Raw genomic sequence first — 18,015 nt, forward strand, 5'->3', positions numbered from 1 at the left:
AGGTAGACAAACCTTAGTGGTATATCAAGTGTGTTTGCATACTTTCAAGTAAAGTATTAGGTGGGTCACAGGAGTCATAAAAAGTTCCCAATTGATGGCACTGATGGATGGGATGTTGGGATGGGAGCTTTCTTCATATGAGCCACTAATGTTTGAAGTTGTTTGAAGAGGACAGTGAAAGGAGGAACAGGGCCAACAGATATATATATATATATATATAAAGGCTATATGGACGTAAGGTCACATAGACATTTTCAGCATGGTTGTACGTACGGTCCCGATAGGCCTACGCAACCCCAGTTAATAAGCCTAACCTTTAATTAGGCAGATAAGTCATTGACACCATGAATTCAAAGGATGCTGGGTAATACAACACATTGCACATGTGAAGCAACTGTGTAGAAACATTGGAGGGCATTAGAGCACCCTGAATGTAAAGCTGGATTAAAGAGATACATATTTGAGGGGTGGAAGAGCGGATGACACATCATTCTTCAGAAAGAAACATGACATGCCTGTTGTTTCACCTCCTCCTGTTTACATTCCTGGACTGAGTCCTGTGTATGGTTAGAGAGGAGGAATGTGAAAGATGGAGGAAGGGAAGTAGAGATGCAAGAGGGGGAGAGGAGAGAGGAGGTGTATGGAGAGGGGGGAGACAGTAGATGGCCAGTCAAACCATTCAGTTCACCTTAAGTCCTCATGTCTTAATGCAGATACCCATAGACTTCCAGTCATTGTGCTAACGCTAGTTAGCATTGGCTCGCGAAACTACCTCTAACTTCCTTCATATTAGACACAGAGACATAATAATGGTATCCATAAGTTCATCTGACTCTGTGATCATTGCCAAAATCCCAAAGAATTCCTTTAAGACCTTTTGGTTTGACAAAAGAAAAACAGTTTTCTCAAAAGTTGTGGAAAAGGCAGACGAATGGAGAGGAATGTGAGAAATGGAAGAGAGCTAAAATATGAATAGGGAGAAGAAGATAAGGCAGGTAGGCACAGTGACATCATTACCTACCTTTAGCCCATGCAGAGGGATGCACCTGTCTGTTAATGCACTCAATCACCTAATGGCACATGTATATTTAATCACTCTTGTTTTCAGTCCCTCAACTCATGCTCACAGTCACACATATTCACTTTCACTCAGTAACGCACATAGGAAAGCACATACGAGAACACACATTTTACATTTTAGTAATTTAGCAGACGCTCTTATCCAGAGCGACTTACAGTTAGTGAGTGCATACATTTTTTCATACTGGCCCCCCGTGGGAAACGAACCCACAACCCTGGCGTTGCAAGCGCCATGCTCTACCAACTGAGCTACAGGGGACACGAGCAAGCACACACGCATGCAGACACACACGCTGAAGTCCTCACGTGTGTGTGTCAGGGTGGTCCTCAGTGTGGTGCAGTGGTGAAAAATTACCCAATTGTCATACTTGACTAAAAGTAAAGATGCCTTTATAGACAATGACTCAAGTAAAAGTGAAAGTCACCCAGTAAAATACTACTTGAGTAAAGTCTAAAAGTATTGGGTTTTAAATATACTTAAGTATCAAATGTAAATGTAATGGCTAAAATATACTTAAGTATCAACTGTAAAAGTATAAATCATTTCAAATTCCTTATATTTAGCAAACCAGAGAGCACAATATTTGTTGGTATTTATGGATAGCCAGGGGCACACTCCAACACTCAGACATCATTTACAAATGAAGCATTTGTGTTTAGTGAGTCCGCCAGATCAAAGGCAGTAGGGATGACCAGGGATGTTCTCTTGATACGTGTGTGAATTGGACCATTTTCCTGTCCTGCTAAACATTCAAAATGTAACGAGTACTTTTGGGTGTCAGGGAACATGTATGGAGTAAAAAGTACATTATTTTCTTTAGGAATGTAGTGAAGTAAAAGTAGTCAAAAAATATAAATAGTGAAGTACAGATACCCCAAAAAACGTACTTTACACCACTGGTGTCGGGGTGTGGTTCTGTACTGTACCATGCAGGGCTGAAGTCTGTATCAGTGTTATCTAAACCTCATTACATGAAGCATGATACACTACACATGGTTTAAGGAATGTATTAAGTATACAGCCTCCCTACTGCTCTCGTCTCTCGCTCTCAAAGGCATGCAACACACACACACACACACACACACACCACTCACTAAGGATTCAATATTTAATATTTAAATGTTTCATTTTTCTGTCATCGAAAGGAGGCCTATCGAGAGTGTGACGTCCATGGCCTTGACAAGACATCACCTTTAGAGGGTGCTGTGACTACATCATTCAATGGGCTCTGAGCACAGTCCTACTCTCATACACATGGTATGGATTCCATTTTACATTTGTTTATGCTCAGCTAGAATAAAGAAGAAGTTATGATTACATCATAAAACAGACCAGGAAGTAGGCAACAGTTCCAGGCATTTGACACACAGCTATTCATTTGGCTCCCAATGCAGATCATCTTAATGAATCTTTAGGTCTTAATCCTTCTTATTGTCATTCTAGGTGTTTAGGACAGTGATGTCAATGAGAGTGTGGTATCTATGAATCAAACGTTACACATTATTCTTGTAAAATACAGAAGGTTGAAACATGATGTGGCTGTATTTGTGCTTTCACCTTTTCTCTCAAGCGCATTAGGTGCGGTATCTTTTTGTTTTGACTTGACCTCATGTTGTTTCCATGACAGCATAACAAGTCAAACATGCAAACCACAGAGTGAGTCAACAATTTAGGAGCAACTTAAACCTTTGAACTCCTCCTCAAAGTCTAACATGTACTAAGTTGTAATTATCATCTAATAGTTGATTCTGTAGCTGCCATGAGATGCATTTTGTAAATAATGAATTGCAGTGAAAGTATGAATAAAGGCCTTTCCATAACCTCTGTCCATTCTCTCTCACACTTCCTCCTCCTTCTCTCTCTCTCTCTCTCTCTCTCACACTTCCTCCTTGTCTCTCTCTCTCTCTCTCTCACACACACACTTCCTCCTTGTGTCTGTCTCTCTCTCTCTCTCTCTCTCTCTCTCTCTCTCTTCCTCCTTGTGTGTGTCTCTCTCTCTCTCTCTCTCTCTCTCACACACACTTCCTCCTTGTGTCTGTCTCTCTCTCTCTCTCTCTCTCTCTCTCCCTCACCCTTCCTCTCCCTTCCTCTCTCCTCCAGATGATCGCCACACCTCCTCACTCCCCTCGTCTCCCAGGCTCCCCGACATATCTGGGAGGCCGCTGCGTCCCCTGTCCGGCCCCCCCACCCTCCTCCCCTTGCCCCTCTCCTCCCTCCTCTCCCTCCTCTGGAGGGGTGACACTACGTCGGACCCCCTCCTCCTCCTGTCTCACACACACTCTGGACCACCTCCACAGGCACAGCTGGCAGCCTGGAGCCATGATGTATGGCTGCCCCCCGCAGTACCAGCAACGCAGGTAGGGGGCGCACTAACGACCAATACTTACTAGTCCATTGGTCACCAAGACTACAAATTGCGGGGAAACCCAAAACTGACCTCACATCAGTGTCGAGGGTAGAGGCTGACAAGATGGTGCCGATGGAGGAGGGCGACATCTTATGAGTTCCAACCCAACTTTGCTATATAGTGACTTTTATCGTGTTTATCTTGACCTTTTTTGTACAGAAAGTTCATACTATTATCACATGACTGCCAAGCACTTCTGGACATCAGTTACTCACTCACACTACATTGACACTCCCACACATATTCACACACACTACATGCGCACACACATAACACACACACGCATACCGACACAACACACATACATACACATTACACACACAAACACGCAAACTCACACACACACACTTTTACACTCATCATTTGCTGCTGCTACTCTGTTCTTTATTTTACTCTTATTATTATCTATCCTGATGCCAAGTCACTTTACCCTGCCTTCATGTACATATCTACCTCAAATAACTTGTACCTCTGCACATTGATCTGGTACTGGTGCTCCCTTTTATATAGCTCAATTTGTCTACTTTATTTGATTCTTATTATGTTACTATGTTATTTTTATTATAATATTTTAACTGCATTTTTGGGAAGGGCTCATAAGCAAGCATTTCATGGTAAAGTCTACACCAGTTGTATTCGGCGCATGTGACAAACAAAATTGGATTTTGATTTGATTTGAGAGTGAGATAGTGATTGAGTTAAATGCACAGCTTGCAACTCAGCCATGTCCCTGGAGGGCTGCGGGAATTTGGGAGTGAACTGTGTAGGAGTCTCCTAGCCCTGTTCTAATATTTGTTTTAGGGAATGGCTGATCTAAGACCAGTGCTACCCGTATATAACTTCTCACACATATAGTCAATGCTGTTGTTATCTCTGGCATTCCTGCTCTAACTGCTTGCGTTCTTATCAGTGCTGTTTTAGCTGGCTCTCTCCTTCTCTCTTATTGGCTAATCTCTTCTGCTCCTAATTCACTGAGCATGGCAATGTTCTCTTTCTCTTTTCCTGTAGCTTGTCCCTCTCTCTCTCTCTCCCTGTCTTTATCTATCCTTTATCTAACCTTCTTTTTTCCACCCATTTATCCAAGATGTTGGCTACAATTTTATTTTTTCTTCTTCTTTTTCTTCTTCTTTTATATTTTCCCCTAACCCTACCACCCCTCCCCTGATTGGAGTAAACTAATGAACAACAACACTTAGGCTTCTACTTCCAGCTTATACATACTATATATATTTTACGGACACAGTCTATTTTACAATAGTTCTCTTTTGTTTGTTTTTACTCCTATCCTTCCGCTACCCTCAACCCCTCCCATCTATTTCTGAAGACCATCCAGTTTGATTTCTATTTGCCATATTTTTAACTGTGCTGTTTCACAAAAGTTCTGAACCTATATACGTTTTACGGACACAGGCTACAATTTTGTTTTATCTGACATGCAAATGGATTTGAACATAATATTTTCGAGAGAAAGGAGGAGAGGGGGAGGGAAAGAGACGAAGCAGAAGTATAAGTGCAGCCGGCAGCGAATAAAGGCAGGTCATCAACACAACGTACTCTCAAAAACAAGAAGAGAGTCAAATCACAGAGCTACAGCCTCACTCACATACATGCACGTACACACACACACACACACACACAGAATCACACACACAGACCGGGCTCCCTGCGTTCATGACAGTATTGAGTTGTGCCATCCTCTAACAGTAGCCTTTAGTGACAGCAGGATGACTGACTGCTCCTTTCACCACTAGACCTCTCCTCTCCTCTCCTCTCCTCTCCTCTCCTCTCCTCTCCTCTCCTCTCCTCTCCTCTCTACTCGACTGTGACGCTACCCTCCCTCTCTCCCTCTCTCCCCCAGTGTGAGTATGGAGGGTTTTGACACAGAAGAGATGGAGCAGGTGCTCCTTGGGGCCCTGGAGGGGTCCAGCAGAGGGGGGTGGGACCCTCGCCGAGCCCCCATCACTTCCTATGGCCAGGAGTTGGGCTCCCTGCTGTCACTCACAGAGGAGGAGGCAGGCTGCCAGACCCAGCTCTTCTCCCCATTGGAGGTGAGGCTAAGTCCAGACTGTTGGGATTGAAGCATCAGATTAATTATCCTGTGAATGACGTCTTATTTTACGTGTGTGTGTGAGTGTATGATAAATATAATTTTCTAATATGAATGAAGATGGAAGACTGGAGATAAAGTAATCTTATTTAGAGCACACACACACACACACAGTCACATGCACACGTCTCATGCAAGCTGTGGCAGCGCGTCTTGGGTTATTTTGTTGCAAATACACACAGCCACTCACTGATGCTCTTGTCTTTGTTTATTATGGAAAGAGCTTCTCATACACTCAAGTGACTCTCTCTCTCTCTCTCTCTCTCTCTCTCTCTCTCTCTCTCTCTCTCTCTCTCTCTCTCTCTCTCTCTCTCTCTCTTTCTGACACACTGTGACCCTTGTCTCTTGTCTGTGGTGTGTTAGGAGCAGTCGTCTCAGCTGCAGGGCTTCAGTGCCTCCGCTCCCTCCCTGTGTGCCAGTCCCAGTCTGCGCCAGCTACCCAACGCCAACCTCCACCCTCCAACCCATGCACACACTCATACACACTCTCAGACACCTCACACACACCCCTACACACACTCACAAAACCACCAGCATCAGTCTCATCATCGCTCCTACTCCAATTCCACCTCCCAACGCCACTACCAAGGTAGGACAGTAGGACTCTTCATTTGTGAGTGTGTGGGGACTCTCCTGACTGTTTGAAGGGCAGATGTTTGTGTGTGTGTGTGTTCCTAGCTGTGTGCAGCTATGCGGAAGCCTTCTTCCTGTGTTTGTACTCACTGGGGGCTGCTGCTGCTGTCGTTAGCCACTGAACAGAAAGCGCTGTGTTCTCAGGCTCTCCTATCTCTTCTCTCGCTCTCTCCATTTCTCCCTTTGCATGTTCTGTATTCATCCTTTCATTCCACGGCATCAGCAGAGATCGTTTTAATCACTCCTTGATGGTCTTTAATCAACTGTCTTCTGTTATTTCGTACTTCTCTTTCTTCATGTGTTTGTTAACTCTTGGTCTCACCCATCGTTTGGATTAGCTGTGTTTGCCAAGAAGCTGCAGAGCAGAGAGAGAGGTTTGTCACTTATCAGGCGATGCACTTCAATCTGTCGGGGATCTTAGGTCTGTATGTATGGATGGATGGTTTTGAGGTATTGGGATGACTAAGTTTGTTTCTGCTTTCTGCCTCTCTCTTCCTCTCTGTATCTATCTGTCTTTCACTTTCGCTCTCTCTGTCTCTCTCTCGCTCTATCTCGCTCTCTCTCTCTCTCACACAGAGTCTTCCCTGGGCTCTGTATTTGGGGGTTCCACACAGAGGTGAGTTGTGTCTCTCTCTCTTCCTGATGACAGTTGTTCACTCACAACCCTATAGAGCACATGATCTCATCTCATCTGTCACTGACTGCTTTTTGACACACATTCCCATAGTAACACACCTTTTCCTCTGAGCTAGGCTGAAAGGAAACTCGTCCCATCTTATGCAAGGATGTTTCTCTTTACCTCTTTCTCAGTGTGGATGCGGAGCTTGGTGAGCTGTGGGGGCAAGAAGAGAGGGAGCGGCTAGACGGAGAGAGAGAGAGGCGGAGGGAGGAGAGAAGGACGGAGGAACAGAGGGGTGCTCCCCCCGGGGAGGAGAGGGGGGAGAAGACGGGAAGCCCTCTGGGGCGCACCTTCAGCTTCCTGCGCAAGATGGCCGGCCAGCGCAAGGTGAGAGAGTGAGAAAGAGAGAGAGAAAGAGAGTGTGGGGTGTGTGTTTCAGTGTCTCTCTGTGTTTGTGCGTGCATGTGGATGTGACACTGTCACAGCTGTCACTATGCAGTAGAGTACTTGAGCAGAGAGTAGAACCGTCTCTGAGGACAGAGAGTTGGAGTTTGATAGTAGGCTAGCTTCCCCTCCAGTGTAGATTCCCAGCAGTGAACCCCAGAGAGGAAGTTACAGTATCTGCTTTATTTAGATTCAGCTGTGAACCACCCCCAGTATCAGTTAACCACAACCAGGGCCAGGCCCTCCAATTCAACACATATGCTGTTTGCCAAGACTGTAACACAATGGTACAGCAATGGTATAGGTACAACAATGTTGTCAAAGCAGTAACCACAACAGTAGTCGTTCAGTACAACAGTGTTATTAATTATGTTGGGTGAGGCTCTCTCTCTTGTGCTGCTTAGATTATTGATGACGACATCTGGCCAGCTGAATTGCAACATGCTCTTGATTTCTGGAAGAACATTTTTAAGTGTTTGTACTAGTGGGTTGGCAATGTTTGCAGTGTGTGTGTGTGTGTGTGTGGGGGGGGGGGGGGTCTTTGTTGTAATGACAATCTTTAAACAGCAGGGGGAGACTCTGTTCTGTGTGTTGGATATGAGAAGTTTCCAGTGAAGAGGAATAAGTAGCACTGTGGCCCTCAGCAGGATGCTGATTTAGGCATTCCACACTTGAACTGAACTTGGGGACAGCTGGGGTTCTTGTATGTTTGTTATTTGTGTCCTACTAATATCTCGTGGACAGACGGACGTATCATAACTAGTATCAAGCATCTGATGCAATTACACAAGATTACAATTTAGTGTCCTACTAATAAGCCCGAACAAAGAGCAGTACGCACCATCAAACTTTGACACATTTATATTTTCTTTTGACATGTAATACCCTGTCTACATTAAGTTGATGTCTGTATATTGTTTAATAAATAAAATAAAATATATATTATAAAAATAAAAGCCCTACCAGCCCCTCTGACCACTCTTGCGTTAGACTAAGTCCCTTATTTAAGACCCACTGGGTTGCCAGATTCCTCAGAGGTCCTTATCCCGGGTGTTGCCAGATTGTGCCCTCCATCTCAACTGATAAGAAGTCCCAGTAATGTCACAGGGGCGTGGCTGTGATTTTGAAGATCAGCAGTTCATTTACGCAATGACATCATCGCCTCAGACTCAGTAGGCCTGTTAGAGACAGATAGCTGCTAGCCCTGTTTGACGGAGCTATTTCTGGTCTGTGACAACATCCATCCTGTGTGTGTGTGTGTGTGTGTGTGTGTGTGTGTGTGTGTGTGGTGTAACCAGGTATGTGAGGTTTGTCCACACCCTTGGTGCTGTGTGTTTAGTGGCTACTGGACTCCAGGACATAAGAGAGACAGACAGACAGACAGACAGACAGACAGACAGACAGACAAATAAGGGAGAAACCCAACAGAGAGAGAGAAAACAGTAGTCAGAAAGAAAGAGAGCGACTGAGCTCACTTTTCCAGACCCTTCCTCTCTACAGCAGTTATGAACTCTCTCTCCCTCTGTCTCTCTCAGTTTCTCTCACTATAACACGTGACGTCTCAAGAAGTCAGCATGCAGAGGAGTCTACTCTGGAATGTGGATCAGTCCTGTGTGCGTCTGCTGTGTGTCTACAGGACTGGCTGTATTTCTACTGACCTCAGTGTTATATAGAGTTGGTTGATCTGGCTATATGTGTTAGACAGAGACATCTGATGGCTTTAGATTAAGTCCAGTACTCTCATAATGATAACATGTCATTACATTTACATTTTAGTCATTTTAGCAGACGCTCTTATCCAGAGCGACTTACAGTTAGTGAGTGCATACATTCTTTTTTATTTCTTTTTCATACTGCCCCCCGTGGGAATCGAACCCACAACCCTGGCGTTGCAAACGCCATGCTCTACCAACTGAGCTACATCCCTGCCGGCCATTCCCTCCCCTACCCTGGACGACGCTGGGCCAATTGTGCGCCGCCCCATGGGTCTCCCGGTCACGGCCGGCTACGACAGAGCCTGGATTCGAACCAGGATCTCTAGTGGCACAGCTAGCACTGCGATGCAGTCTTTCAGACTGGAGGGAGCTGAGAACAGAACACATTACAAGATCACAAGTCTGTTATTCATACACTCTTCGAAAAAACGGTTCCAAAAGAGTTATTCGGCTGTCCCCATAGGAGAACCCTTTTTGGTTCCAGGTAAAACCCTTTTTTGGTTGTGGAAAGGGTTCTACATGTAACCCAAAAGGTTATTCAAAGGGTTCCCCTATGGGGACAGCCGAAGAACCCTTTAAGGTTCTAGATAGCACCTTTTTGTTCTAAGAGTGTACCTGTACAAATGTGTCTTATACTACACTGAACAAAAACATAAACGCAACATGCAACAATTTCAAAGATTTTACTGAGTTACAATTCAAAAAAGGAAATCAGTCAATTGAAATAAATGTATTAGGCCCTAATCTATGGATTTTACATGACTGGGTAAGGGCACAGCCATGGGTGGGCCTGGGAGGGCATAGGCCCACCCACTTGGGAGCCAGGCCCACCCACTGGGGAGCCAGGCCCAGCCAATCAGAAGGGCTTTATTACAGACAGAAATACTCTTCAGTTTCATCAGCTGTCCAGGTGGCTGGTCTCAGACGATCCCACAGGTGAAGAAGCTGGATGTGGAGGTCCTGGGCTGGCGTGGTAACAAGTGGTCTGCAGTTGTGAGGCTGGTTGGACGTACTGCCAAATTCTCTAAAACGATGTTTATGGTAGAGAAATGAACATTCAATTCTCTGGCAACAGCTCTGGTGGACATTCCAGCAGTCAGCATGACAATTGCATGCTCCCTCAAAACATGAGATATCTTTGGCGTTGTGTGACAAAACTGCACATTTTAGAGTGGCCTTTTATTGTACCCAGCACAAGGTGCACCTGTGTAACGATCATGCTGTTTAATCAGCTTCTTGAAATACCACACCTGTCAGGTGGATGGAATATTTTGGCAAATGAGAAATGCTCACTAACAGGGATCTAAACAAATTTGTGCACAAAATTTGAGAGAAATAAGCTTTTTGTGCATATGGAAAATTTCAGGGATCTTTTATTTCAGCTCATGAAACATGGGACCAACACTTTACATGTTGAGTTTTATATTTTTGTTCAGTATATATTGAGTAGTGGAGTAGGAGGAAGTTATGTCTGTAGACAGACACATACCTCGCTTAAGAGCAAACACATCTGGACAACATGTGTATAAGGTGAATGCACCAATTTGTAAGTCGCTCTGGATAAGAGCGTCAGCTAAATGACGTAAATGTAAATGTGTCTTGGTTTTATTGGTGTGTGTTCACTGTGTCCCAAAGAGAGAGAAAGAAAGTGTGTGTGCTCAGCATAATTTTATTGGCGTTATGTGTGTCTCTCTATGTTTAACAGTGAATGCACTTAGTAGTATTACGTAAAAATAAATTAATAATTTGTAGTTAATAGCTCTTGGCCAAAGTTTAGCCTTCACCCCTCTATTTCCCTTCATCCCTAATTCCCCCTCTCTTTTCCCCGCTCTCTCTCACCATTAGCTCAATCTCTCTCTCTCTATCCCAGCTGGGCAGTTACTGCTTCGGGTGGCAGGATTGCATCAGCAAGCCGGCTTTTCTCCTCCACTATCCCTCTCTCCCCCAGCCCCCTCTCTCTCTCATCACTCCGCCCCCTCTCTCTCTCATCACTCCGCCACCTCTCTCTCCATCACTCCACCCCCTCTCTCTCTCATCACTCCGCCCCCTCTCTCTCTCCATCACTCCGCCCCCACTCTCTCCATCACTCCGCCCCCTCTCTCTCTCCATCACTCCGCCCCCACTCCTCCGTTCATCTGTCTCAATTTCACCCCATTTTCCTCCCTTGCTCTCAATGCCTCCCCTTCTCGGCTTATTCTCTCTCTCTTGCACCCATTTCTGTTATTCTTCTCTGCCGTCCCTTCTCCATCTCTCTCCCTTTGCTTTTCTCTTCACCCTTTCATATTTCCCCTTCTTCCCCCTCGTTCCATCATTTTCTATTCTCCCTCTCCTCTACAGTGTCTGATCATCTCTCTCCACTTTCTCTCTTCACCACTCTTTATCCCACCCCTTCGACCTCCCTCTTTCCATCTCTCTCTCTCTCTCTCTCTCTTTTCCACTTTTCTCTCCCCCTATTCCACATTTCCATTCTGAGGTAGTAGGAGTTTAAACAAACTGAGGCAGGTAGAACAGCGGATATGAAACCCATAAAGAAGCCTGCGGAGGGCCAGAGTATTAGCCAAGAAAATATACCCTGCCTGATTAAAGCTGCCCTTCTATCTCACCACATCCTTTTCATATCTTCTAATATCCTATCATACCAACATGTTCACTACTAACTGCTCTTCGTCTCGCTCCTCTGTCCATCCCCTATCATCACTGTCCTTATCACTCGCTCTCTTTATTTTCCATTCATCATGTCGGAAACTCTTGTGCGAAGAGTGATGTCATGTTATAGATGCTTATAACTGTTTATGAGGACTCTTTCGCTAAATGACATGCTCCTCTTTTCTGTTTTGAAAGGGAAGACTGTTGCCCTCTCATCACGCTGTTACACATTTTCTCATTCTCTCTCTAACATACACACACATATACACACACACACACACACACACACACACACATTCTTTCTCTCACTCACTCCGTAATGTAAGGCGTTGTTGTCTCCCTCACAATAGCTCTTCAGAGGGTTAGTGTTTGACAGTGTCACTTGGTGACTTGTGTGTGTGTGTGTGTGTGTGTTATGTTGGATGACTATGCTCAATAGAAGACTTGTGCTGTATCCAACACCTGTGTGTTATCTCATATCATACCACTCAAGTGCTGCCAGGCAACACACGCCCGCACGCACACACACACGCATGCATGCAGTCTCACACACACTCATGTACGCACGTGTGTGTGTGTGTGTGTGTGTGTGTTTGACCATGTCGGAGGGCAATTGGTATCAGATGAGGACTCAGGAAGTGAAGAGAGGATGACGACCTGATAAGACGGAGGAGGAGCTGGAGAGGATCACAGTAGAGAAGGAAGGATGCAGATAGCCCTAAACTGAATGAGAGAGGAGGAAGAAAGAGAAACAGAGACTGATAATGCATAGTGCATGCTGGGAGAGGTGGAGAGGGGGACTGTCCAGTAAAATAAAAATTGTGTTGAAAGCAGAGAAAGAGACTGAAAATGAGTGGGAGGATGAAGAGGCAAGGTCACACAGGCACAGTCCTGTTAGAGAGAATGAATCGTGTGATATTGCAGTTTGGAGAACAGAGTGGTACAGAGGTCCATTGGCTGTGGGTGCATGGTTGGGCGTTTTCCTCTCTCCTTGCTCTCTAAATTTAGCCCCCGGCCACACTTAAGTGCCTCCTTGTTTAACCTCCCCTTCTCCCTCTTTTCCTTCTCTCCATCGTAACATTCCCTCTATTCCTTTACTATTATTATATTTTCCTTGTTATATTCCCAAATACATTCACCTTTACCTTTTCCAGTCCACATTTTGCCTTCAAGGCATCACTTCCCCACAGATGGTACCTCTCCCATGCATTGCCCAAATGGGAGGTTTTCACAATTATGTTTTTGCCACGTCAACAGGCAAACTCACATTATGTGGCTCAAGTAGCGCAGCTTAATAATTGAGGTTTCAAACAACTACTATCTGAAATGTGCTGTGAATGTACAGTAAAACATAGGGGGCAACCATAGACTGTACAGGGGCACAACTCATTTAGCGAACCCCTAAAAATGAAGCCTAGGTTTACACTCCAAGCAACCACATCTTCAACTCTAGAGGTGTGGTTAAAAAAATATAGCCCCAATCGGATTATTGGCTTTTGATTACGTCTCTTTACGCAGTGGGCGTTTAAGTGCTCAATACTCATCTGTGGTTGGTGAAAATAATGAAAGGGGATATTTGCTCTGAATAGCCCCGCATTCAGAGGTGCGGCTTAAAAATGTTCGCTCCTCCTTCGGAGTGCGGAGTCCGAATTTCCTGCATGGGAAACTATTCAGTTGTTCATCGAGGCGCGTACTCCGACATATGGAGAGAAGTTAACGGATTCGCCTTCCATGCGCTATTATCTGACGCCGGCTGTTCCACTGGAGATATCAAACTGGGATTTTATCAACGTTAATGACAATATTGTAATAAAGTGAAAGAGAAGGATAGGAGATCAACTTTGATTTAAATTGAGGATCATTCTCTGTTGATCCCTCCTCGTTATGTCCCGTGTCACTGAACCGCTGCCAAAAACGCGTCAAGAGAGAATGAAAGAAATCAATTTACGGGTGAGTCTGAATAGTCAAGGATATATAAAGTATTCAATAGCATAGATAATACATTTACATTTTCAATAACAATTTGTTAAAAGGTAGTAGGCCACTAGTAGCCTATATCAATACTTCTCTAACATGGGTTATTCTAACATTATAATAGCCTACATTTGTTTATTATTTAAATAGATAATGATATCTTTACAGTAAAATACAGCAATGACTTGGAAATCCCCCATTTACTTATTCCGGGTATACCAAAATGAGTGTGGGAAACGAGGGGGCTCCCTTTGGCTCCTGCTTTGTATGGTGGCAACTGGCAATGTAATGAAACAACCTTAAATAATGATTTAGACTAGTATTATGGCTAATGATTTTGTCTACTTTGTCAATGTTTGTCACGCCCGTTGCTTATCATAGAAAACCAGATAGCTTGGCAAAAGGGTTGCATAGTGCGGCACAGTAGCCAAAGCTTGAGACACCGAACACGTTGTCGGAGATAGAGGAAATCGTTTGGGGGAGGGGGGATAAACTGCAAGTGTGTGTGTGTGTGTGTCATTGGTCAAGTCATGGACATACGGAATATTACGGATCAATAATAAATCGAAGAGTAATTGCAATATGATGCAGTTATGCTATTAGACACATGACACGTATTCAAAAATGAATATTGTGCAACTGTTTTCTGCAAATACTTTAACGGTATACGTCAAAGAGATAATAATAATATGCCATTTAGCAGACGCTTTATCCAAAGCGACTTACAGTCATGCGTGCATACATTTTTGTGTATGGGTGGTCCCGGGGATCGAACCTACTACCATGGCGTTACAAGCGCCGTGCTCTACCAGCTGAGCTACAGAGGATGCCTATAGCCTATTCTTATAATTATTGGATTTGTTATAACGTCTCCCGGGCTCTGTTGTTTGTCTTCGTCATGTGATTTGCTTGCTGCAGCATGATGATAAAGATACATTGTTTTAGTTTCGCAGTAATTGTATCAAGCGCTCTGAAAGTGACAAGGTTGAACTATAGCACAGTTGTGGATGTGTGTTGCCATCATGTGCTGCAGAGTACTAGGTCAGACACAGATACTGACATATCCAAATTGCCATAATACAAGTATGGTGCTATCTAGAACCTAAAAGGGTTCTTCGACTGTCCCCATAGGAGAACCCTTTGAAGAACCCTTTTTGGTTCCAGGTAGAACCCTTTTGAGTTCCATGTAGAACCCTTTCCACAGAGGGTTCTACATGGAACCCCAAATAGTTCTACCTGGAACCAAAAAGGGTTATCCTATGGGGACAGCCGAATAACCATTTTTTCTATGAGTGTATGGTATGGCTGTAAGATCAGAAAGTTGAATGTGTTTGTGTTAGTTTACAGATCATTCCTTGTCTTGTGTATCTGAGTTCTACTAAACAGTTGTGGTCATGTTGTTTACTGTCCCTTCACACCTGTTTTAAATCAGAAACATTTCTACAAGTTTAACATCCATTTAGTCCACATTATCTGTACAATTCCCTTACTCATCAACCTTCTCTTCTGCACCACTTTGGATCCAGATCTGGTCCAGGTCTTAGCTTTAACAAACTCCTCTGAGTATAATTTTAATGCATTAAATATTTTGGGTACATTTTGTAGTCTTAGAACATGGAAATAGTACATATCCTTCCTCTCTCATTTAGCCTGTCTAACCACCCCCCTCCCCAGCTGAGGTTGTGTATGACCTGTTGGCTTGTGTTCTTGGTTTGTGACAGGTTATACAGGTGTAATATGATCCTCATGCTTTATGCCTATCATTATTGCAGCAGTTTTAATTAATTATCTTACAAAATAGGAAAAGCCACTGTAGATACATGTGCATGCACACACACATTTTATCTTATGATCAGGAGGAACCTGAACCATCAGCATGCACATGTATCTACAGTGGCTTGCGAAAGTATTCACCCCCTTGGCATTTTTCCTATTTTGTTGCCTTACAACCTGGAATTAAAATGGATTTTTGGGGGGTTTGGATCATTTGATTTACACAACATGCCTATCACTTTGAAGATGCAAAATATGTTTAATTGTGAAACAAACAAGAAATAAGACAATAAATTGAACTTGAGCATGCATAACTATTCACTATTCAAGCTTGGCACATCTAGCCACTGGGATTTTTGCCCATTGTTCAAGGCAAACTGCTCCAGCTCCTTCAAGTTGGATGGGTTCTGCTGGTGTACAGCAATCCTTAAGTCATGCCACAGATTCTCAATTGGAATGAGGTCTGGGTATTGACTAGGCCATTCCAAGACGTTTACATTTTCCCCCTTAAACCACTCAAGTGTTGCTTTAGCAGAATGCTTAGGGTCATTGCCCTGCTGGAAGGTGAACCCCCGTCCCAGTCTCAAATCTCTGGAAGACTGAAACAGGTTTCCCTCAAGAATTTCCCTTGTATTTAGCGCCATCCATCATTCCTTCAATTCTGACCAGTTTCCCAGTCCCTGCAGATGAAAAACATCCCAACAGCATGATGCTGCCACCACCATGCTTCACTGTGGGGATGGTGTTCTCGGGGGAATGAGAGGTGTTGGGTTTGCGCCAGACATAGCGTTTTCCTTGATGGCCAAAAAGCTCAATTTTAGTCTCATCTGACCAGAGTACCTTCTTCCATATGTTTGGGGAGTCTCCCATATGCCTTTTGGAGAACACCAAACGTGTTTGCTTATTTTTTTCTTTAAGCAATGGCTTTTTTCTGGCCACTCTTCTGTAAAGCCCAGCTCTGTGGAGTGTACGGCTTAAAGTGGTCCTATGGACAGATACTCCAATATCCGCTGTGGAGCTTTGCAGCTCCTTCAGGGTTATCTTTGGTCTCTTTGTTGCCTCTTTGATTAATGCCCTCCTTGCCTGGTCTGTGTGTTTTGGTGGGTGACCCTCTCTTGGCAGGTTTGTTGTGGTGCCATATTCTTTCAATTTTTTAATAATGGATTTAATGGTGCTCTGTGGGATGTTCAAAGTTTCTGATATTTTTTTATAACCTAACCCTGATCTGTACTTCTCCACAACTTTGTCCCTGACCTGTTTGGAGAGCTCCTTGGTCTTCATGGTGCCGCTTGCTTGGCGGTGCCCCTTGCTTAGTGGTGTTGCAGACTCTGGGGCCTTTCAGAACAGGTGTATATATACTAAGATCATGTGACACTTAGATTGCACACAGGTGGACTTTATTTAACTAATTATGTGACTTCTGAAGGTAATTGGTTGCACCAGATCTTATTTAGGGGCTTCATAGCAAAGGGGGTGAATACATATGCACGCACCACTTTTCCATTATTGATTTTTTTAGCATTTTTTGAAACAAGTTATATTTTTCATTTCACTTCACCAATTTGGACTATTTTGTGTATGTCCATTACATGAAATCCAAATAAAAATCCATTTAAATTACAGGTTGTAATGCAACAAAATAGGAAAAACGCCAAGGGGGTTGAATACTTTTGCAAGGCACTGTATGTACAGTGAGGGGAAAAAAGTATTTGATCCCCTGCTGATTTTGTACGTTTGCCCACTGACAAAGAAATTATCAGTCTATAATTTTAATGGTAGGTTTATTTGAACAGTGAGAGACAGAATAGCAACAAATAAATCCATAAAAACGCATGTCAAAAATGTTATAAATTGATTTGCATTTTAATGAGGGAAATAAGTATTTGACCCCCTCTCAATCAGAAAGATTTCTGGCTCCCAGGTGTCTTTTATACAGGTAACGAGCTGAGATTAGGAGCACACTCTTAAAAGGAGTGCTCCTAATCTCAGTTTGTTACCTGTATAAAAGACACCTGTCCACAGAAGCAATCAATCAATCAGATTCCAAACTCTCCACCATGGCCAAGACCAAAGAGCTCTCCAAGGATGTCAGGGACAAGATTGTAGACCTACACAAGGCTGGAATGGGCTACAAGACCATCGCCAAGCAGCTTGGTGAGAAGGTGACAACAGTTGGTGCGATTATTCGCAAATGGAAGAAACAAAATAACTGTCAATCTCCCTCGGCCTGGGGCTCCATGCAAGATCTCACCTCGTGGAGTTGCAATGATCATGAGAACGGTGAGGAATCAGCCCAGAACTACACGGGAGGATCTTGTCAATGATCTCAAGGCAGCTGGGACCATAGTCACCAAGAAAACAATTGGTAACACACTACGCCGTGAAGGACTGAAATCCTGCAGCGCCCGCAAGGTCCCCCTGCTCAAGAAAGCACATATACAGGGCCGTCTCAAGTTTGCCAATGAACATCTGAATGATTCAGAGGAGAACTGGGTGAAAGTGTTGTGGTCAGATGAGACCAAAACCGAGCTCTTTGGCATTTACTCAACTCGCCGTGTTTGGAGGAGGAGGAATGCTGCCTATGACCCCAAGAACACCATCCCCACCGTCAAACAT

General features: G+C 44.0%; 1 protein-coding gene across 2 annotated transcripts in view; it reads left to right on the plus strand.

Moving 5' to 3' along the window:
• Nucleotides 1-3,181: 3,181 nt before the first annotated feature.
• LOC311111119 (rho guanine nucleotide exchange factor 2-like) overlaps nt 3,182-18,015 on the plus strand; it is a gene marked incomplete at its 5' end in the record, with an annotated part of 46,482 nt that continues 31,648 nt past the window's right edge. The window contains 5 exons of one of the 2 annotated variants that reach the window (XM_084153802.1): nt 3,182-3,438; nt 5,347-5,536; nt 5,959-6,184; nt 6,805-6,844; nt 7,039-7,234. In XM_084153802.1, the coding sequence (XP_084009928.1) occupies nt 3,182-3,438; nt 5,347-5,536; nt 5,959-6,184; nt 6,805-6,844; nt 7,039-7,234 (909 nt within the window). Of the gene's footprint in view, nt 3,439-5,346; nt 5,537-5,958; nt 6,185-6,804; nt 6,845-7,038; nt 7,235-13,311; nt 13,603-18,015 lie in introns of those variants that run through there. The other variant, XM_084153803.1, reaches the window with a different exon arrangement.

The sequence above is a fragment of the Coregonus lavaretus genome (genome assembly GCF_964263955.1).
Source record: "Coregonus lavaretus genome assembly, chromosome: 3".
NCBI classification, from domain to species: domain Eukaryota; kingdom Metazoa; phylum Chordata; class Actinopteri; order Salmoniformes; family Salmonidae; genus Coregonus; species Coregonus lavaretus.